Raw genomic sequence first — 20,852 nt, 5'->3', positions numbered from 1 at the left:
TTTCTTCCCAGCAGATTCCTTTTGACTCCAAATTCCTGAGGGCCTTGCCCATTTTCTTTTTAGCTTCCTCCCTTTGATACACCCAGCCGACTGCCACAGGACCTGCTTGAGGCTCTTGCTGGGCATTCTTTGGTGTCCTGTTTGAATCTTTCCTGCTTAGCTTTGAATTTCCTGTTCTCTCCTGGGCTTGCAGTTCAGGATTTGAGACCTCCCAACACACCGTTACTTGGAAGTGTCACTTAGACCTTAACACTATTAAAAAAATACTGCTGGATTGTTTTCATCTTTTAAAAAATCTTTTAAATTTAATTTTTGATTTATCATACATTAACATTACAAGGGGATTTCATTGTGATGATTCCATACATACATACAGTATATTTTGAACAGATTCACTCCCTCCACTATATTCCCACTCTTCCTCCCCACCCCACCCTGTGGTCTCAGTGTTTGGTGGGTTTTACTGCGCTGTCTTCATATGTGTAATGTAACATACTTCCTTCTTTACCCCTCAGTTTCCTCTCCTTTCTCCCTCTCCTGTATTCGTCTTTAGATGGCAGACCTGACTTTCTTCCTAATAAGATTTTCAAGTGTTGGTGCAGTGGCTTACATCTAACCCAGCTGTTCAGGAAGCAGAGATTGGATCAAGGTTTGAGGCCAACTGGGATATCAATATACTGAGCATGGTGGTGTGAGGACCTGTGAGCCCAGTTATGTGGGGGGCTGTAGGTAGGAGGATTGAGGTGTGAGGCCCACCCAGGTAAAAACATCAGACCCTGCCTGAAAAGTAAAGCCCAAAAGGGCTGGGGGTGTGTGTCTCAAATGGTACAGTGCCTGCCTAGCAATCCTGAGACTTGAGTTCAAACCCCAGTACCACCAAAAAAAAAAAAAACAAAAAAAACCAAGAAACCACAAAACATTCCTGTAATCTTAGCTACTTGGGAGGCTGATATTGGGAGGATAGTAGTTCGAGGGCAGTCCCAAGAAAGAGTTGGTGAAACCCCATCTTCAAAATAACCAGGGCAAAATAGAGTGGAGGTATGTCGCAAGCAGTAAAGCACCTACTTTGCAAGCACTAAGCCCAGAGGTCAAACCCCACCAGAAATACAACAAAAATCCCCCTGCATTTTCAAGTGGTCTTTAATTTTCCTGTGAGTTTCCTCTTCAGGACAGACACTCCACCCTGGACTTTGCCATTTTTTCAGCTGTCCTGCTAGTGTTCTATTTTCTGTGCTGTGCTTGTTATTAGTTGGAGGTTGAAGAGAGATCACTGGATCAGTGTACTTGCTAACCATTGCCAAGTAGATTTCTGTTCCTCCTCCAGAAGTGCTTTGTATGGAATTGGAGTACATCTAGGGAAAAAGTATGCATAGTTCCAAAAATTTGTTACAGGAAAACACAGTTGTGTAATGGGCATCCAGAATGATAAACAGAGTATCATTTTAGCCACTCTTGATGCTCAGCCCCTCCCCAGCACTTTTAGTGCTGGATTAGTTCTGCCTGCTTTTGAATTTACATAAATGAAACTGTACCATGTAGTTTCTTTGGGTCTGGCTGCTTTGCTCAACAGTATGGGACATTGTGTTGGAGATAAGTCAAGGCATAGGAGATTAATAATCTCCTCTTCTGGGCCTCTACACAGCAAATTCATATGGTTCAACCTAAATACTTGGTTCTCTTCGCTTTGCGGGTCATCATTCCTTACACCTTCAGCATCTTTGTGGATGGATGGAGGTAGGAGTTGTTTCCAGCACTGGGCTCTGAGGAACAGTGCTGCTATAAGCATGCCTGCCTGTGTGTTTTGGTGAACATACATAAGTACTCAGTCCTGTTGGTGGTGTATGGATGAGTTTCTGGGCCACAGGGTTTGTGTGTTTCCAGTTACGAAGGTAATAGCTGGGGTTTTCTAAAGTGTGTGAGACTAGCTGAGCTTGGCGATGCATGCCTGTAATCCTAGCACCAGGAAGGCTGATTCAGGATCATGAGTTTAAGGTCAGCCTGGGCTATATAATGAGACCCTGTCTCAAAGTACAGGGGGGAAGAAAAGTCCATGAGATTGCATTCACTTTAATGTATGGCCAACATTTAGTCTCACTTGTTTCTTTCTGTTGACCTTTTTGAGACAGGCTCTTATTATGTAGCTCAGGCTAGCATCAACTTTACTGTATTGTCTAGGCCTGGAACTATAAATTCTCCTGCCTCAGTCTCTTGAGTGCCAGGATTACAGACATGTGCCACTATGTCTGGTTCTGCTGGGTTTTCGAAGTTCTTTTTCTTTCTGGGAACAATCTTGGTCATTTTTTTTTTTTTTTTTTTTTTTTTTAGTTAATTAACTTATTAATTTAGCTTTGCTGGGGATTGAACCCAGGGCCTTATACATTCTAGGCCACTGTTCTACATCCCCAGCTCCTGGTCTTAATTTAAAATGCAATAGACCCTTGGTATAGATGGGTGTGTTGTTCCGAGGAGAGTGTCCTTGGGGAAAAATTGTGCATGCTCTGAATGTTGAGTACCGTACTGTGGGTGCTTGATACAGTTTCCCACGATGCTACCAACTTCTGCTACAGACCTGCTGCCTTTCAACAAATTGAACATTTTTACTTTATCACTTAATTACATGCTTTTCTTTTGGCTTGGGAGGATTACCATAACTTTTACTTTGGTTTTTGGGTACTTGCTGTTGGGAGGCATATTTTCACAGAATTAAGGGCAGTTAAACACTAAACACATTTTAAACACAGCTAACAATAATGCAGGACTGCATGTATGTGTGGTAATTAAAATTTTTTTTGAAAATATTTTGGTTATTTTGATTTTTTTAAAGCCTTTGATCACAACCATGTGTAATAAAGCTCAAAATTAGGCAAATTTACTGTATCCCTTTCTTTCTTTTATCCTTGAGAAATGTTCTTTTAGTCTTTGTTCAGCTAATTAAAACCCATCCTTACTGTCTGGTATGGAATTTTCATGTCTCTGTTTTTGCTGATTCCCGTTCATCATGTCATCTCAGTCTGTCCCAACCAGAGGTCACACTGTGATCTTAAACAGGACAGTGTTTTCTGAATGCCAGTTTGCCTCAGCTTTTACCTGTGGGAAGGGCTGTCAGCCACCCATTCTTGGGAGGACTCCTCTGCATTGAAAAGTGGTTCTTCCTGCCTTTTGGTCATTGAAAAGTTTTGTTTGTTTTTTGTGGTTTTTTTTTTTTTTTGTATGAATTAATAGTGATGGAAGGCTATAGAGGTTTCCTTTCTGTAGAGCCCCTATTTGGCATAAGAAATTGTCAGCTACCAGGGTTGATTTTGAAATTGGGAAGTTGGAAAGTCTGTCTTTTAGAGCCTTGGGCTAGGCGGCTGTAGTTTCATGACTCAGCTGTGACATGTGCCTCCTTCTGGGGCTCAGTTATCTTGTTTTAAGGATGTCCCCAGGCAGGTGAGATGATAATGATAGTCCTTTCCAGCTGGGCAGCCCAGGTGCCCTTTTAACTCCTTGCCTGCAGAATGTCCACCTATTCACTGCTGTACTTTTCCTGTTTTTCCTTCCTCCCTTCCTTACAAAGCTATCCGCACCCCACTTTTCTGTGCTGGGGATTGAACCCAGGACCTTGTGCATGCTAGGTAAGCAGCTCTACTACTGAGCTGTACCCTCAGTCTGCAGAGCCGCTTCTCTGCTTGTCACCCATGCCTCTTATCTGACCAGGGTTGGTCACCCAGACCTTCCCCTCCCCATCCGCCCAACTTGGCCACAGTCCTGGCTGGAAGGTGCCCAAAGTGCTTCACTGTCTCATGTTCCAGTCCACCATTTATAGTCACCACCTGCTGGGCTTGTTGATATGGAAATTATGTCTTTCTGTTTGGAGCTTTCTTCTTCCATTTGATGAGCACTTACTGCTTGCAGTCAATAGAAAGCAGTAGAAAACTCATGCCCCAGCCACTGCTTCTCAGACCTGAATGTGTTGGAGTTCTAGAAGTTAAGATACAGGCTCTGGCTGGTAGGTCTGGAGCGAGACCTGAGCATCTGCATTTCTGCAGAGTCTGCAGTGATAATGATGGTAGTTCTTGAATTACACTACAAGCAAGAAGAGTGGGGACTGGGGCTGTGGAGACTTATTGGAATCATACCCCCAACTGTTTTGCTTTCTGAATTTCCACTTTCTCCTTGCCTGAGAGAAGTCCCCAAAGCTCCTGCTCTGCTGCTTCCAGTGAGTCGTTTTTGTATGTTTTTTTTTTTTGGTATCGGGGTTTGAACTCAGGGCCTCACTTGCTAAGAGGTGCTCTACCACTTGAGCCACTTCCTGTTTTGTGATTGTGATGGGTTTTCTCAAGATGTGATCCTCCTGATCTCTGCCTCCTGAGTAGCTAGGATTATAGGTGTGAGTTACCAGTGCCCTGCTCCAGTGAGTCTTTTACCTACAACTCAGGCCCTTCCAAGGGTAGGGCAGTGTGGGGACAGAGTTTGAGGTAAGTCTGATTTTGTAATACTTATCACAGTCTTAAATTATTATTCTGCTTCTTCAAGCAGCACTCATCTGCCCCTCCCCAGCAGTGAGCACAGCCTGTCTGTCCCAAACGCTCAGCCAGATCTGACCAGGCCTGGTGCTTTCCTGGGTCATATCCAAGATCCTGACCCCAATCCTCTAGGCGTGTTAGGAGGAGGGGATGAGGTCGTGCCTTTGGGGTAAGCAAGATTTGGGAGCCCAGGGTGTAGTACCTCACTCCCAGCCATCCTTGAAGCATCCTTGAGCCCTTTCAGCCTCTCCTTACCCAGGAACTTCCTCTCTTCTGGAAGGAGCAGTACGTATAGGTAGGTGGTGGTTGGGAAGCCAGGCAGGACTCAGTACAGTGCCTGGCAAGAAGTCCCTAGTAGGGCCTGAAGGCATTTCAGGAGGGCCTTGGGGAAACTGTTGGGCTGGGGTAGGATAGAGGAGGAGGCCAGCCTGGGTTTCCATCACTGACTGCATCACTAGTGCACTTAGTGGAACCCAAGTGTTTATTTCATTGAAGCTGCAGCAGAGGGAGGGTTGGGCTCCTGGCATTCGCTGAGCTTGTTGCTTTCCAGGAGGCTGGTCTGGGAGGAGAGCCAGGAGCACTGGCCAGCATCCAGGTCCTGGCTGGATTACATGGCTGGGCTTGCTTAGATCAGTGAGCCCCACCCGCTACCAGTTCATGCCTAGAGGGGCAGGGCAGAAGGTCATTGAGGAGGCCCGGGTGTTTCCAGAGGATCAGCAGGCGGACCCTGGCCCCCAGAGTGGCTACATGACAGGACCTCATCTTGTCTGTTTTGGTAGAGGAGTTGTGGGCCTATGCCCTGACAATTCAGGAGAACACAGCCTAGGTGAGGCTCTGTTGTGGACTGGCAGGGGTTGCTGGGAGTGAGGGGGCAGCTGGGCAGTCTGAGGCTCTTTGTGAGCTGAGCAGCATCCCTGGCCCTCCCTGGAAGTGAGGTGACGAAGGTAGACAACAGCTCCAGAGTCAGCCTTTTTTTGCGGGTGGGGGTGGGGAGGTGGTAGTGGAGTGGTAGTGGGGTTTGCCTCTTGCTTGCTAGGCAGGCACTCTGTACTTGAGCCATGCCCCCAGCCCTTTTTTGCTTTAGTTATTTTTCAGGTACAGTCTGGTATTTTTTGCTCTGCCTAATCTCACACAGTGATCCTCCTACCTATGACCTCCTGTGTAGCTGGGACCATTGAGATGGGGGGGTCTTACCATCTTTTTGCCTGGGCTTGCCTTGAGCCTTGATCCTCCCAAACTCTCCCTCCTGAATAGCTGGGATTATAGATGTGAGCCTCTGTACCTGGCCTGGAGTCTTTACTGTGCTACCTATTTGCTCTTGTCTCAGTGGGCAGTGGGCAAGTTGCTTAACCCCTAAGAACATTTTCTTATCTGCAACTGGAAGTGAAGATAATGCTTCTCACTGGCCTGTGGGAGACTTTAGTGAGACCAGACCTGTGCAGTTGCTGTTTCCCTTTCCGCCCTCCCCCCATACCCCCAGTGAGCAGGCCCATCTTACCTGGGCCATGGAGGAAGACTCCATATCAGAGAACTGGTTGAATGGAGTCTTGGATTTGTGGCTGATCTCTTAGCTGGGTCCAGCCCTGAGCCTTGGGGTCCTTCTGTATCCTGAGCTGCTTTGTCCCTTTTAAGCATTCTCTTCCATGGCTTGGGAGGCACCATTCCTGGAGTATGAGGTGACTGTAATGAAGGTGTGGTGTTGTCCCCACATTCAGGTTTGGGGGCTCTCTCTGACACTAGTCAAATGTGCTTAAACCTTTGGGATATAGAAGCTGCCTGGTGCCTGCCCAGTGGTGATCTTTGCCTGGTGTTTCTATGACTTGTCCCTCTCACCTGGCAGTGGCACTTTTACTATCTCAGAACCAGCTGGAGGGTTCCTGTTTCACTCTTCTGGCTGGGCATTCATTCCAAGAAATGAGCCACTCTGGGGATGGTGGTTAAGGTAGCAGAGGCTATCCATTTGGCCAGGCAAGATCTTCTCCTTAGCCCTCCAGGTCTCCTGCAGGATGTGCTCTTCTGGGGACATGAGCAATGGCTGCTGGGTAGGGTGGAGAGGCAGGATGAGAAAGTTATCTGCAGGGCAGAGTGACGATGTTCCCCTTCCCTGGCCTTTACCCTTTTCACTGGGCCTCCTGGCTGGATGTAAGACGGGAAGAATTCCAGTCCAGGTGCCCCTGGATGCCTCAAGGAGGGCTCATTCTTGCCTGCAGGGATTAGGCATTCAGTAGGAGAAGGGTGAGGATTATCATGTGGTCGAAAACCACACCTGGAGTTTGGTTTTCACTGGGCCTGGAGATGGGTTTGGGGTGTGCTTTTGTCCCAAAGGCAGGGCTGCCAGTTTGGTGTCCAGAGGAAAGCCCAAGAACTAGAGCAGTGCTGAGTGTGTGGCCTCAGAAGCCAAGGCTTTGGGCGAAATGTATGGGTGTGTTCAAGCCAGATTGGGGCAGTAGCATCAAAAGGCATATAGTTCTTCATTTCCTGCTTAAGCATCTTAAAACCTCTCTCAGCCTTAGAAAGGTACTGGTGTAGCATGTTTTCCTGCCTATTGTGTGGTGTTGGAAAGAGAAGCCTTGAGGTAGCCTGATCCAGCCTGCTATCCCCATGGGATCATGGGTGGGTGGGTTTCCGATGGAATGTCATTCTGAGGGCTAAGAAGCAGTGAGGTGAAAGTGGAAAGGTGTGTCATCTGTCATTGTCATTGACCATTCAGATGGTATGTATGGGGTGGATACAGGGATCTTGGGAGTATAGGGAAGTGGGGTCCTAAAGGATGTTCTGGGCTGGGGCTTTTACTGCCCCTGGAGATACACCAAAACCCACACAGCCAGGGAGAAGCCTGGAGGGACAGGGACCTGTACCATTTATGGCTGTTCTGCTCATGTGAGATGTTGTTTCCCATGTGCCAGTTGTCAAATGGAAGTTGAATGTCATCAGGTGGGCAAGAAACCACCATCAGGAGGGGGTGTCCATGCCTACTGCTGCAGATGAGCCATCTCAGGACGTCTTCCCTTGTGGAGAGGTGACAAGTGGGGTGGGTGCTGAGGTGGAGGCTTAGCTGAACTATGTGATGATGAAAGGAGGGCAGCGCAGGGCATTTGGGTGGCAGGGCTTATGGCAGTGCCCACTGAACATAGCTGCTCTTGAGTCCAGAGGGAAGAGAGGCATAGTGGCTAAGCTGCTGATACGAGAATGTCTTGTGAAAACAAACCTCTCCTTAGGGTTGGTGGGTTGATTTCATTTGAGGTGAGGTTGCCATGCAATGAAGTGCTCAGGTGCACCCACCTTTACCCAGACTCCTCACAAGATAGAGCTACCCATGGCCCAGAAGTTCCTCCTGTTGCTAGGTAGTTTTCAGCTCACTCTTCAAAGCTTGCTCGGATTTAATTTCTTCCTGCGTCAGTTTTGCCTGTTTTAGGTTTGTTGTTGTTGTACTGTGGTTTGAACTCAGGGCCTCACATTTGTTAGGCAGGCGCTCTACCAAATGAGTAACTCCATCTCATTTCGCCATCTTGCCTGTTGTAGAACTTGATGTCAATGGCCTCTCCTCTCATGTAAATCTTTCACTTCAGATTCATGCATGTTTGTCCTTTCTTTCTGCCTTTTTTTTTCCCTTTTCATTTTAAAAGTAATACATGCTCATTTAAAATGTTGCTTATTATGGTTTGAGTTACACTTTTTCAACTTTATGATGTGATAAGCATTTAGTAGAAATTTTCAAGTTTGAATTTTGAATTTTGATCCCCAGGCTAGTGATTGAGTGCATATCCTTTTTTTTTTTGCGGTACTGGGGCTTGAACTCAGGGTCTTCACCTTTAGCCACTCCACTGGCCCTATTTTTTGTGAAGGGTTTTTTGAGATAGGGGGTCTTGTGGAACTATTTGCCTGGGCTGGCTTTGAACTGAGATCCTCCTGATCCCTGCCTCCTGAGTAGCTAGGATCACAGGTATGAACCACCGGTGCCCTGCTGAGTACATTCCTTTTATGTGATACTGGGGTGGCTCCTGGTCAACCCAAAGACCACAAGGGAAAACCACTGATGTTCTACAGTGTGGTGTATTGCTAGGTTGTGATGTTCTATAGGTTAAGTGGGTTAAATGCCCTTTTTTTTAAAATGTCAATTACTACTTTATTTTTTTTTTTTATCGTTTTTACATTTACTTACAGGTGTATACATTATTTGGGCCACTACCCCCTAAATGCATTTTTCAGTGGGTGTTTTGTGTTTTTTTTTTTTGGTGGTACTGGGGTTTGAACTCAGGGCCTCACACTTGCCAGGCAGGCACTCTACCACTTGAGCCACTCCACTAGCCCTGATTAAGTAACATTTTTTATTTACAGTATTTCTTTCTTTTCTTCCATAGTGAAGAAAGGGATCAATCCCTCACTAATTTATAATGTTTTCAACTAATTAGATGGATAGTTTTCTGTTACTCCCACCCTCCAGAGATAACTTCATTTAGTAGTTGTATGTGTACCACCCTACCCCTTGCCCCAAGGAAGGACTTAACCAGATTGGGTGAGCCAGCCCTTCCATGGGGTCTGCTGGGTGTCAGCCTGTGTGTATATGCCTACCACCTGTGGGTGGCTTCTGTCAGGGCTGGTGTCCAGCCCTTCCACCCAACTTTTCCTGGGCTGATATCTATAAGCCATGTTTCCAGGTCCTTGGCAGTCCCCCAGACTGTGGCCTCTCCAGGGCAAGTGCTGCCCAGGGCATACTTGGCCAGAAAGAGGGTAGGATAGAGGTGGTTGGCCATCATCGTTTGGGTTGGGAAGAAAAGAGATGCTTTGTAAACTGCAGGGTACAGCAGGGTGGTGTGTGGTCCCTTTTCACGGGATGAAGTCACATTGTTGCTCATAGGCCGGCCTGAGTGGGGTCAGCAGGCAGGGCACTGTGTCCTACTTGCTGTGAGCTCTCAGTAAGGTGTTCTACTGCATCTTTCTGTGGAGGGTGCCCCAGTAGAGGGCACAGGGAAGCCAGTCCTGCCCCTCCCTGGCTGGAAGACCTTGGTCAGCCACTCAGCCTAACATAGGATGGCAAGTTCCTGGCAGAGCTGGTCAGTGGTCACAGGGCATTCTTATCTCCCAGCATTTAGGTGACCTCGGGTCCTGTTCTGCCATTCACTCTCTGCACAGTGTGTCTAGCTGGCCTGACCTCAATCAAGGGCAGTAGCTCCTAGTTGCAGGATCTGGCAGGTGCTGATGCAGGGGTCACTGAGAGAATGTTGCAGAGCTCTGGTTGATCACAAGTGGTTAGAGGAACCAAACAAGAAGCAGGTGGTTTGGTCCAGGCTATGTGGTGGATATCTGACTGGCTCAAATATGTGCCATAACTTCCTTTTGCCCCTTCTGTGGTCCTTGGAGCCCATCTTGCCACTTTTGGTAGCCTCTGCTCCCCTCCAAGGTTTGGCTTTGCTCTGTCCCCTTGTCCTCGTGGGCGATGGGCCCAGCCAGGGTCAGGTCTTACTAAATTTAGAGCACTCGGTTTTTGTACTTCTAGAGCTGATTCTGCTGCTCTCTGGACCCTTGGTGGGATTCTGGGAGGAGTGTGTGTCCCCTCCCTTCAGCTCTCCCCTCATGGAGAGGGGAGTTGCACCGAGGTACTAGAGAGACAGCTGGCAGCCTGAAGCCTGGCCTCCCAGTCTTAGGCCAGCACCCCGGGTCTGGTCACATTCCTGAGGGACCTGCTGAGCCTCCCTGGCCCTAGGGGTGGGGTGGGGGAAGGCCCAGGCTGCTGCAGGTCCCTTCCCCCAGTTCTGGCTCCATTCCAAGAGAGACCAGGCTGGTCTGTGTGGGGTGCAGGGACCCAGAACCTCAGGATCCCCCTCCTGCAGGATCTAAAACTCTGGGGGAAGAGAGCCACCCTCATCCAGCAGCAGCTGCCAGTGGCTTTGGTGGGTTAGTATTAAAAGGCCTAGCCTGCTGCTGGGGCGAGCCCTCAGGCCTGGAAGAGGAGGCCATGTGGTCCAGCTGGGCAGGAGGGGCTGTGCTCTCTGGGGAGGGAGGGGGCAGGGGAACCAGAAGCGGTTGAGACTGGTTCTTATAAATAGCCCTTGCACAAGTGGCTCCAATTTTGACCTTTTGTTATGTAAATGTGGCCAGCCTGGGAAGGGCTTTGCCCAGGCCTCCTGCCACCTCACCCTGCCTGCCTGGAATTGTGTGCCTGCCACCAGCCTCCCCAGGCTTAGGTGGCCCCTCAGTATCCTAAATCTCGTGTATGTGTTGGGGGTTTGGTAGTGCCAACACAGCTTTTCAGACCTGCTGATGGGCTCCTCAGTCTTCCATGAATTGCGTGAAACTACAGGGCGCTGTGGCCGATCTCTTGCTTGGCTTTCTCCACGTTTCCCAGCCAGAGATCTCCCTCAGACCTCTTGGGGAGTAAAATCCAGGGCCACTAGTTGCCTCTCCCTCGTGGTCCTTCTCTTGCCTTCCTTGCTGTTACCTGTCTTAGTAGTCTGTCTTCTCCCCAGGTGACCAAGCATTGATGCGCTCCCAGGAAGTACACGTGCTCAAGGAGGCCATCCCCGCTGGCTGCTGCTCACATGGTTTCTGGGCCCCTGGCGCTCCGGTAAGCCAGTGGGGAAGCCTGGGTGAGGGAGGATCTCCCCCTGCTTTTTTCCTTGGGCTTTCTGGGTAGATCATACACAGCCCTGCAGGCTCAGCCTCTGCCTGGCCTGTAGTCTTTTGTGTTTGCACAGCATGTAGGGAGACTAGAGCTTGCTGTTCTGGCAGGACAAGGGGCTGCTGTGGGCACATGAATTCTTCTGCCCTTTGTTTGTTCTTTTGCCAGGCTTAGGGTAACGGGCATCCTGGGTGCAGGCAGAGCTGGCACTGGTGTTGTCCTGGAGCTGGTATCTGTGGCCCAGTGTGAAAGGCATGCCTTAGGCTCTTTGTCTCTGCGTAGCTGGTTGGAGGGCCAGGGAATGGAAGAGGATTGATTTCCAAAGTCCCCAGGCTCTGAGCACCCTTCTGAGTTGTTTCAGCTGGGGCAGGACAAGGAGTAGGTAGTACCCTCTGGCAGGTGCTTACTGTGAGGCTCTGAGTGATAGCTTTCGGGCTGTGTCATACCCACATACATTTACAATGAGCTCTGAAATTTTGATGTACATGTGATTGTTAGGTTTTCCCTGTCTCCAAATAAAGGCAGGTATGGGACTGGGGAGGACATTTGTGTCATAGGAGGGAACATTTGTATCGTGGAAGACGTCTGGGTGTCCTGGGAGGGGCAGGAGGTCCTCAGTGGTGGTGAAATTCAGTGCATTTGAACTACTTACAGAGATTCGACCCTGAATGGTGAGGCATAGAGCTGCCTGTGGGAGCTGTTGTAGGAGCCTGAAGGAGGCTAGAACCACAGCCTCACGCTGCAGACCTTTGACAACCCCATTGCCAGCAGCAGTGGAGAAAGTGACCATCTCCATGGCCTCCTGTTCTGTGGAAGCCTATGGGGACCTGGCTGGGCTCAGGCAGCCACCTGGGCACCAACATGCCCTTTCCAGCCTTGGCCCCCATACCCTCCTCTGCTGTTTGGGATGAGAGGACAGGGCTGGCAAAGCTATTCCTCTCAGTTGGGAGTTTGGTTGTTGCTGAGGTCAGCCTTGAGCAATGTTTTGGGCAATCCTGGCCGCAGTCTTGGCCTTTGCCCTGGCTTCCCAGGGCATTCGCATTTCTGTTCTTCTGGGGCCCATTGTACACTTCGTACACTTGCTCCCCTCCCTGTGGGGTACCCTTCTTGGCTTAGGAGCTGCTCAGGACAGGTGGAGAGCATGGCTAGATCCCATTCGCAAACTGCTGTGGCAGTGGGCTAGTGGCGAGACCAGAGGCATCTTGTGTGTTTCTTACTTACCTCAGTTAGCATCTGTGCCAGCCTGTCTGCCAGGGGCCAGCTGGCCACCTTTCCCAGGCCCAAATGGCACAGGGTCTGTTGTGTCCAAGGGCTAGGGTAGTGCCCAGTCTTCACCAGATGAGACCTTGGAGATAGACCGTAAGGATCAGCAGCCATGGGAATGGCCATAGTGTCTGGGAGCTGGGGCTGGGGCTGGATTGGGACTCTTGGCAAATCAGAAGGACTGGGCTGCCTGGAGGTTTTAATACAGCATCTCAGTGTAGCGCAGAGGTTGCAAATCAGAGGTCAGCAGATGAGTTTGATTTGGCCCACACAATTTTGTTTTTTTGGTCTTTTTCCTTTTTGGTAGTGCTGAGGTTAGAACTCAGTGAGGCTTTGCACTTGCTAGACAGGCACTCTACAGCTTCAGCCACTCCTCTTAACCTTTTTTTGCTCTGATTTTTTTTTTTTTTGTGAGATAGGGGTTTGCTTTTTTGCCCAGACTGGCCTGGACTTTAACCCTCCTATCTAAGACTTTCCACTGTAGCTAAGATAACGGGCGCGAACCAACACGCTCTCTCTCTCTTTTTTTTTTTTTAACTTGAGATGGCATCTCCTAAACTTTCTACCCAGGCTGGCTTAGAACCTTAGTCAGCCCCAAACAGCCTCCCAAGTAGTTTGGGATGACAGGTGCATGCCACTGTGTCTAATTATTGGTTGAGATGGAATCTTGTGAACTTTTTTGCCCAGGCTGGCCTCAAATCTCAGTCTTAGGATGTCAGCCTTCTAAGTAGCTAGGATTATAGGCATGAGCCACTGACACCCAACTTCATACAGTATTTTTAAAAAGAACCTTTCAGCATAGGGCGTTTTACACACAAAAGTCTGGATTTGTCACTTGTCTGGAAAGCTGAGAAGTTCAGCCCCGTGGGTCTGCATACTCACATAGGATTGGTCAGCTTACTCAAGGGTTTCTGCTCTCCTAGGAAGACATCTATCTGCTCCCTGAATTCCATAGCCATCTGCTGGTCATTTTTGGGTTCCCTGTTTATCCTTGTGGGCCTGTGATCAACTTCCTTTAGTGTGGAGACAGTAGCCTTGGCCATGAAGTCAAATTCCAACTGCTGCTTAGCTCCTTCATCATGCTCAACCTCCATTTTCTCAACATTACAGAGTAGGTAGGTTGGGTGAGCTCTTTTCTTTCTTAGACAAGTTGAGGCCTCACTGAGATAATGATTAGAAGGTGCCTGTACACAGTGAACTTATGCCAAGGGGGTGGGACCAAGTGTGGATTCCAGCTGCCAGTTCAGTCTAGAGGCCCCTTTGTGTGCCCCTGAGAGTCCCACTCTGACCTCTGGGCCCTTGTACAAGTTAACTGGGCCTGTTTTTGCCCATAGGTGGTGCCCGTGGGCAGGGCGCAGGGACATGGGGCCCGACATGGAACTGCCTAGCCACTCGAAGCAGCTTCTGCTGCAGCTGAACCAGCAGAGGACCAAGGGATTCCTGTGTGATGTCATCATCATGGTGGAGAACTCTGTCTTCCGGGCCCACAAGAATGTTCTGGCTGCCAGCAGCATTTACTTCAAGTCCTTGGTTCTGCATGACAACCTCATCAGCCTGGACACGGACATGGTCAGCTCCACAGTGTTCCAGCAGATCCTGGATTTCATCTACACAGGCAAACTGTTGCCCAGCGACCAGCCAGCTGAGCCCAACTTCAGCACTCTCCTCACTGCCGCCAGCTACCTCCAGTTGCCCGAGTTGGCAGCCCTCTGCCGTCGCAAACTCAAGCGAGCCGGAAAGTCCTTTGGCCCTGGGCGAGTGGGGGCTGCTGGCATGGGGCGGCCTCCACGCAGCCAGCGGCTTTCCACAGCCTCTGTCATCCAGGCTCGGTACCCAGGGCTCGTGGATGGGCGCAAGACGCACCATACCTCCCAGGAGCTCACCCAGCCCAAAGGCTCAGATGATGAGCTTTTTCTGGGCAGCTCTACCCAGGAGAGCACGCACAGCCTGAGCCGGGCAGTCTGCCCAGCCAGTGGGGAGGTGGGCTTGGGAGGCTGTGGCAGTAGCACCAATGGGAGCAGTGGGGGCTGTGAACAGGAGTTGGGCCTGGACCTGTCCAAGAAGAGCCCACCCCTGCCCCCCACAACCTCTGGCCCCCACCTCACCCCTGATGACCCAGCCCAGCTGAGCGACAGCCAACACAGCTCACCCCCGTCAGCCTCTGTCCCACCCGTTGCCAACAGTGCCTCTTACACCGAGCTGGGGGGCACTCCTGATGAGCCCATGGATCTGGAGGGGGCTGAGGACAACCCCCTGAGCCTGCTTGAGGGTCCAGGTGGGCAACCTCGGAAGAGTCTCCGGCATTCAGCCCGCAAGAAGGAATGGAGCAAGAAGGAGCCTGTTTCTGGGTCCCCCTTTGAGCGGAGAGAAACAGGGCCCAAGGGCGCTTGCCCGGGAGAGGAGGTTGAGGGGCTTGGGGACAGGGTCCCTAATGGCATTCTGGCCACTGGTGTTGGTGGGGGTGGCCCCAATGTGGCCTATGGGGAGCCCCCATACCCATGCAAGGAAGAGGAAGAGAATGGCAAGGATGGGAGCGAGGACAGTGGGCAGAGTGGTAGTGAGGGGGGCAGTGGCCATGCTGGTGCCCACTACATGTATCGGCAGGAGGGCTATGAGACGGTGTCATATGGGGACAACCTGTATGTCTGCATTCCTTGCGCCAAGGGTTTCCCCAGCTCTGAGCAGCTCAACGCTCATGTGGAGACGCACACAGAGGAGGAGCTGTTCATCAAGGAGGAGGGGGCCTATGAGACGGGCAGCGGAGGCGCTGAGGAGGAGGCAGAGGACCTGTCAGCACCCAGTTCAGCCTATGCAGCTGAGCCCCGGCCCTTCAAGTGCTCGGTCTGTGAGAAAACCTATAAGGACCCGGCCACTCTTCGGCAGCACGAGAAGACGCACTGGCTGACGAGGCCCTTCCCCTGCAACATCTGTGGCAAGATGTTCACCCAGCGTGGCACTATGACACGCCACATGCGGAGCCACCTGGGCCTGAAGCCCTTTGCCTGTGATGAGTGTGGGATGCGCTTTACCCGCCAGTATCGCCTCACTGAGCACATGCGTGTGCACTCAGGCGAGAAGCCCTATGAGTGCCAGCTCTGCGGGGGCAAGTTCACCCAGCAGCGCAACCTCATCAGCCACCTGCGCATGCACACCTCCCCCTCCTAGAAGCCAAAGACCCGGGGCACCCTCTGCAGACTTGTCACCTGGGAACCCACGGAAGGAGCGATGAGGAGGTATGGTGGGAGGGGCTGAGCCCCAAGGTCCAGCAGGAGGCTCCTGGCAGCCCCTCCAGCTCAGCCTCCTCATACCCCAGAGCTTTAATCATCAGTCTGTACCAGGGGAAGCCAGGAGGGGAAAAGCCGATGGGCTCAGCCCTATGTGGTGCTGGTGACCATTCTACCTCCCTGTCCCACGCAGCTCCCCAGCTCTCTTCAGGGGCTGCTGTGGAGCCAGTGGGAAGTGGGACACATGGGTCTTGCTGGGACCTGGTCCCTTTCCTGCAGGCTGGGCTAGAGAAGGGGAAGGGGGCCCCCCCCCCTCTATGCTGGTAAGGCGCAGGGCTGCCTGTGGCCAGGGATGATGTCTGGAGCAGGCCCTCACTGGCAGGGACCGTGTCTGTGTGTGTACACGTGTGCTTGTGTCTGTGTGTGGGTGCATGCAACCCTGGCTCTGTGGAGCAGGTGCTGGGGGGCAGCTCCTTCCCCTCTTAAGCCAGGGTAGCACTGCTCTCTGGCGCTGGGACAGTCAGGGTGACCCCACCGCCTACCTCTCTACAACTAAAGAGCCCTCTGGGCCTGTGTTGCTGTTATTCCTACTGATCTGTTCCTTTTTTTTTTTTTTTTTTTTTAATTTTGAATTCTGTTTTTTAAACCAAAACAATTGTTTATTTTCCGCCTGCCCCTTTGGGGCTGAGCCTGGGTCTGCAGACTGAATGTAACCGGGGTTACTGCCCCTCTGTGTTGTACCCCCATCCCTGGCATGTGGGGCACATTGGTGAGCCCACCTCTCCAGACCCCAGAAGCCCTTCTTGCCCAAAGGCTTCCCTGGTCCTCAGCCCTACTTGGGCTGCCTCAGGAGAACATGCTTTTCCTATAGTTTCTGAGGAATATCCTTTGTCTAAAGGTACTTGTTTTTTTATTGAGAAACCCCCATGTAATGTTTATGGGACTTTTGGAACTGGAAAGTCTGGGATTTGGGGGGGTGGGGATAGGCTGGACTTGCTGCCAGAGCCGTTGGTACTCGATTTTCATTTCTGTGTGTGTGAGTGAGTGTGGTGTGTGCTGCATGTATGGACAGATGTTTCGCTTTCCTTCCTCGCTGAACAAGGTAGAGAGACTTCTGACTTTTTGCTACCTCTTGAATTCACGACGACAGTACAGTACTTTGGTGACTGGTAGTTGAGGCTGAGCCAGTTGCTCCGGCCAGTCCCAGCAGCCCTTCTGGGCATAAGTTGGGGCAGGTGCTGAGCACCTGAGTTAACAGGAGCCATGAGGAGGGAACAGTTCTATGAAGCTCCTGCCAGGACCAGGATAAGGTGGAAGTGAGCCCCCCCTCTCCAATCCTGTCCCCTCACCTGGAGCTGGGAAAGCTGCAGCCCCTCTTGGCCTTGCATTGTGAACAGGAGGTGACCACAGCAACAGGGAATGGGATTGCACTGCTGAGCAGTCCTGGCCCTGTCTGGGGTCCAACACATTTCCTGGTACCTGACCTTCTCAACAACCCTCAGATATTTGAGTGGCTCCAGCTGGGCTCAAGGCCAGACAAAAGGTTGCCATGCTTGATCCCCAATGTCCTTGACCAGTTGAGCCACAGGACTGGGCCAGCAGGCTTTGTCTTCATTTTGCTTCATGCTTTTGGTTTTTTCTTCATTTTTTAATCTTTTTCCTTTCAGTTTTAAGTTCAGACCAAAAATTCTAGTTATCTTCTAGCTCCACACCTCTAGAGACCCTCCAACCTAAAACAGCCCAAATTCAGGGACCCGAGTGGTGAATGGTGTGTTCTGGGATTAAGGGAGTGAGGTCACACGAGGGCTCCTGGCTGAGCCCCTCCTGTAGTGCCCCAGTCCTGAGCTGGTTTTCCCCAATTCTTTCTGTTGGGTAAGATTTGGAAATCTGGACCCAGGTCTCACTTCCAGCAAATTATGCTGAGGAAACCCCTGGGCTCCACTCCACACAGGGAGAGAGGGCAGGACTGTGCCAGCTGCCTGCTCTCTAACCCACACCCACCTCATCAGCACTTAAGCCACACGACACAAAGTCTGTACTGCGGCACCGCACGGGGATTGTGCGTGTGCCCGGTGGCCTATGTGGCCTCCCAGGCCATGGGCAGCCATATCTGTGAGGTGACTGGAAAGTAGGTGACTCCTCTACAGAACTTCAGGGACTGGGAGCAAAGCCCCCCACTCAATGGCGTCTGTGCGACATAGTATTGTACCCACCTTAGTATTGTATCAAGCCTTTTTTGTATTTTAATGAGAAAGCAAAACACTAGTTTCCTATTTAAAATAAAGGTGGGTGGGATGGGGTGGGGTGGACACAACACTTGGCTTTGTTTTCCTTTTCTTTTGATTCCATGTTGGTGTGTGCTTGCAAGTGTGTGTGTGTGTGTGTGTGTGTGTGTGTGTATGTTAAAAGTCTCACAAGGAAATTAGGCCGTAGGAGGCAAAGGCGGCTTACAGTTCTCTGCTTTAGTCATTTAATTCCTGAATGTTTCGGAGAAACAGGAAACAGAAAATAGCAGATGTCACATAGGAAAGATGACAAACAAAACAAACAAAAAAAAAAAAAAAGAAAAAAAAAAAAAAAAAAGCTCATACCCAAATTCACAAAACCTATTTTTTAAACCAAAGCACATTTTGAATGAGTATGGAACCTCAATGGGCTCAGAAAAAGATACTAATATATTTATCTCATTGTTTACATAAATCTTTACAGTTTCAGACCTCAGCAGCTGTAAGGCCAGTCCCAGGGAATCCTCACCTTCTGCTGAGGGTCCTGAGTTGGCCCTGGAGTGACTCACGGGCAGAAGCAGCCCTGGGAGCCGAGGAACAGGTGGAAAGCCTCCCTGGAGTCACCAGGGCCCTCATCCCCATTCCTGGGGCCTCTCCAAGCCCAGCTGGCACCAAAGAGCTTGGGCCTGTGCTGACTAGCCCCCCAGGCCTCCTGGCTGGATCTTAGTGGTTCTGGCCATCTGGCACAACATGGGGTGGCTGTCAGCTCTGGCCACAGGACCTGAGTCTGGGCTTGGACCCCGGGGTGGAGGCGAGCGTTCCCTGCTGCTCTGCCCGTGACCCTTGGGGGTGGGTTGATGTGAGGGTCTCACTCAAGCCAAAAAGCAGGGACTTTTGCACAGCTCAGTTGACTCCAGCAGATCACTTCCCCCAGCCAGTGGAAGGGACTGACTGGGCCTGGTCCTTACCAACACAGACGGTGCAAACACTCTCAACAGTGTTGTTTTTGTATCAATATGTTTGTGCAGTGATGAATGTATTTATTTCTCAGACTTGGGGCAAGTGGGTGGTGGTAGGCCGGGCTCTTCCACTGCCCACTCCCACCAGACTGAGCCACAGCAAGGGCTCCTCCAGGATTGCAAAAAAGGCAAAAAAACAAAAAAAAAAAACAAACAAAAAACAAAAAACAAAAAAAACCCACCTTTGAGCAAATAAGAAATCTCAGAGACTTGCAGCATAGCCATACACCTCAGCCTGTGAACTGAACAATCTGGACCCAGACTGACTCTCCTGACCTCATGCAGCGGGGGGTTTCCCTCCATCACCACTACAGGGTCCTGGGCCACCTGCCCGTGGCCCCCATGCCGACAGTATTCACTGGACCTCAGGCCCCTGTGCAGGAGTGCGATCAGGCTAGGCTGGTGGCAGGGTGACTGCCCTCCTGTGGCCATCCTGAGTGGGGGGAAGGCCTGGGCAGCTTGGAGGGCAGGGCTCAGGAATGCTGAATCTGTGCCAGGCCTGAGAGGAGCAGTTGGGCTCTCAGCTCTGCTGTGCCCCCAGAAGGGACCAAGGTCCTCCTGTTCCCCAGTCACACTGGGGCCCATGTTACTGAACCTGTGAAGTGGATGCCAGGAATGAGGGAATGGAGAAGGACCTGACCAGAGCCTCAGTCTGACATTCCAAACTGGGGATGGGTGGGAGCTGTGGGAATTGAGGCTGCCCAGGACCCCCTTCCTAGGATGCCCCAGCTTCAGTTACCCCACTTTAATTTTCTACAGGAACCCCTCCCCCCTACCTCACCTTGCTATTTATTGCTGTAATTTATTGACCTCAAAAATGCTGCATAACAGACCTCACTTGGGGCAGGGAGGGTCCCCAGGGTCCCCCCCCTCCACTTGGCAGGACCCCGTGGGGCCAGGTGCTGAGGGGAGCCTCTCTGTACCCCACCCATTACTTGCTTCCCCCTGCCTCCCTTGGTGGGGGGCACCGGGTTGGGCTCTGGCCCATTTGCAAATACCTCGAGGGGGAGGGGAAGGGATGGGGTTTATAGCTGTTTTGTTTAATTGGAATTGGAAGAGGGATCATGTCCTATTTTATGCCCTCTTATGCCCTTCCCAGAGAGGGGAAGGGACACCGAGATCGCACTCCTGTACTGGCCACCGCCGTTGTCACTCATCATATTGAGTTCACTTCCCTCAGAGTTTAGATAAATTCAGGTCAGAGTTGCAAGTATGCAGCCCTCCAGTGTCATAGAAAAGCGATTGACCGACCACTGATCTCTCCATTTAGAAGCGTGCAGTCTTAATGTACAGTGATGAGAAACTGTTATTTTATGATCTTTTCATTAAAAGCTTGATTGAAAACTTACCTGGTGTGGGGCTTCTGTTCTGTTGTGGCTGTTTTCTCTGGCAAAATGACACTTCAAGTTCTAGGAGAGTGGAACCTGGGGCGGGTATCTGCTCCACACGTGCCTGGAGCAGGAGCCACACTCTGGTGTTTTTGGGTCCAGGGCCAAAGATCAAGCCTTTTATATTGTCATGGTTGTGGACAACACCGGCCTGAGCTGGCTGAGGCTGTCCAGCATACAGCAGATCCATGGGCAGTTATGGTGGGCCTCATGGCTGGGACAGTGCTCAGAATTCCTGGAGCAGGAGGGTTGGGGAGGAGGAAAGGTTTGGGTCAAGAGGGAGGTTCTCTTCCACCCATTGCTCCTTTTTCCACTTTGCCTGAGGGTAAAGGAGTCAGGAAGAAATGAGGAAGAACGAGGGGCCACTGGGGTGGGAATGTCAACATAAGACTGAAGGAGCAGCGTGGATGGAGCCAGGAGGAAGACCAACGTCATAGACCCTGGAACAGAACTGCTGACATCCATGGCGGTCCAGGGCAGCAGCAGAAGGGTCCCGTGACTCCAGACCTCCAGAACTTGAGCATTGCTACTCTAAATATTGGTAAATTTGTTTTTGGCTTTTATACAACTACTGAATTTTTTTACTTTTTTGGTGTGCTGGGGAACTCA

At 50.9% G+C, this 20,852-nt stretch overlaps 1 protein-coding gene across 4 annotated transcripts in view; it reads left to right on the top strand.

Moving 5' to 3' along the window:
* The window catches only part of Hic2 (HIC ZBTB transcriptional repressor 2), a 35,178-nt gene that overhangs the window by 13,309 nt on the left and 1,017 nt on the right, over nucleotides 1-20,852 (top strand). For 3 of the 4 annotated variants that reach the window (XM_074061391.1, XM_020160748.2, XM_074061392.1), the window contains exons 2-3: nucleotides 10,973-11,070; nucleotides 13,722-20,203. In XM_074061391.1, the coding sequence (XP_073917492.1) occupies nucleotides 11,045-11,070; nucleotides 13,722-15,552 (1,857 nt within the window). In that variant the 5' untranslated portion in view covers nucleotides 10,973-11,044 and the 3' untranslated portion in view covers nucleotides 15,553-20,203. Of the gene's footprint in view, nucleotides 1-10,972; nucleotides 11,071-13,721; nucleotides 20,204-20,574; nucleotides 20,785-20,852 lie in introns of those variants that run through there. The other variant, XR_012443586.1, reaches the window with a different exon arrangement.

Source organism: Castor canadensis, chromosome 18 (assembly GCF_047511655.1).
Source record: "Castor canadensis chromosome 18, mCasCan1.hap1v2, whole genome shotgun sequence".
Lineage (NCBI taxonomy): Eukaryota > Metazoa > Chordata > Mammalia > Rodentia > Castoridae > Castor > Castor canadensis.
This window is presented reverse-complemented; position numbering and strand designations above follow the sequence as displayed.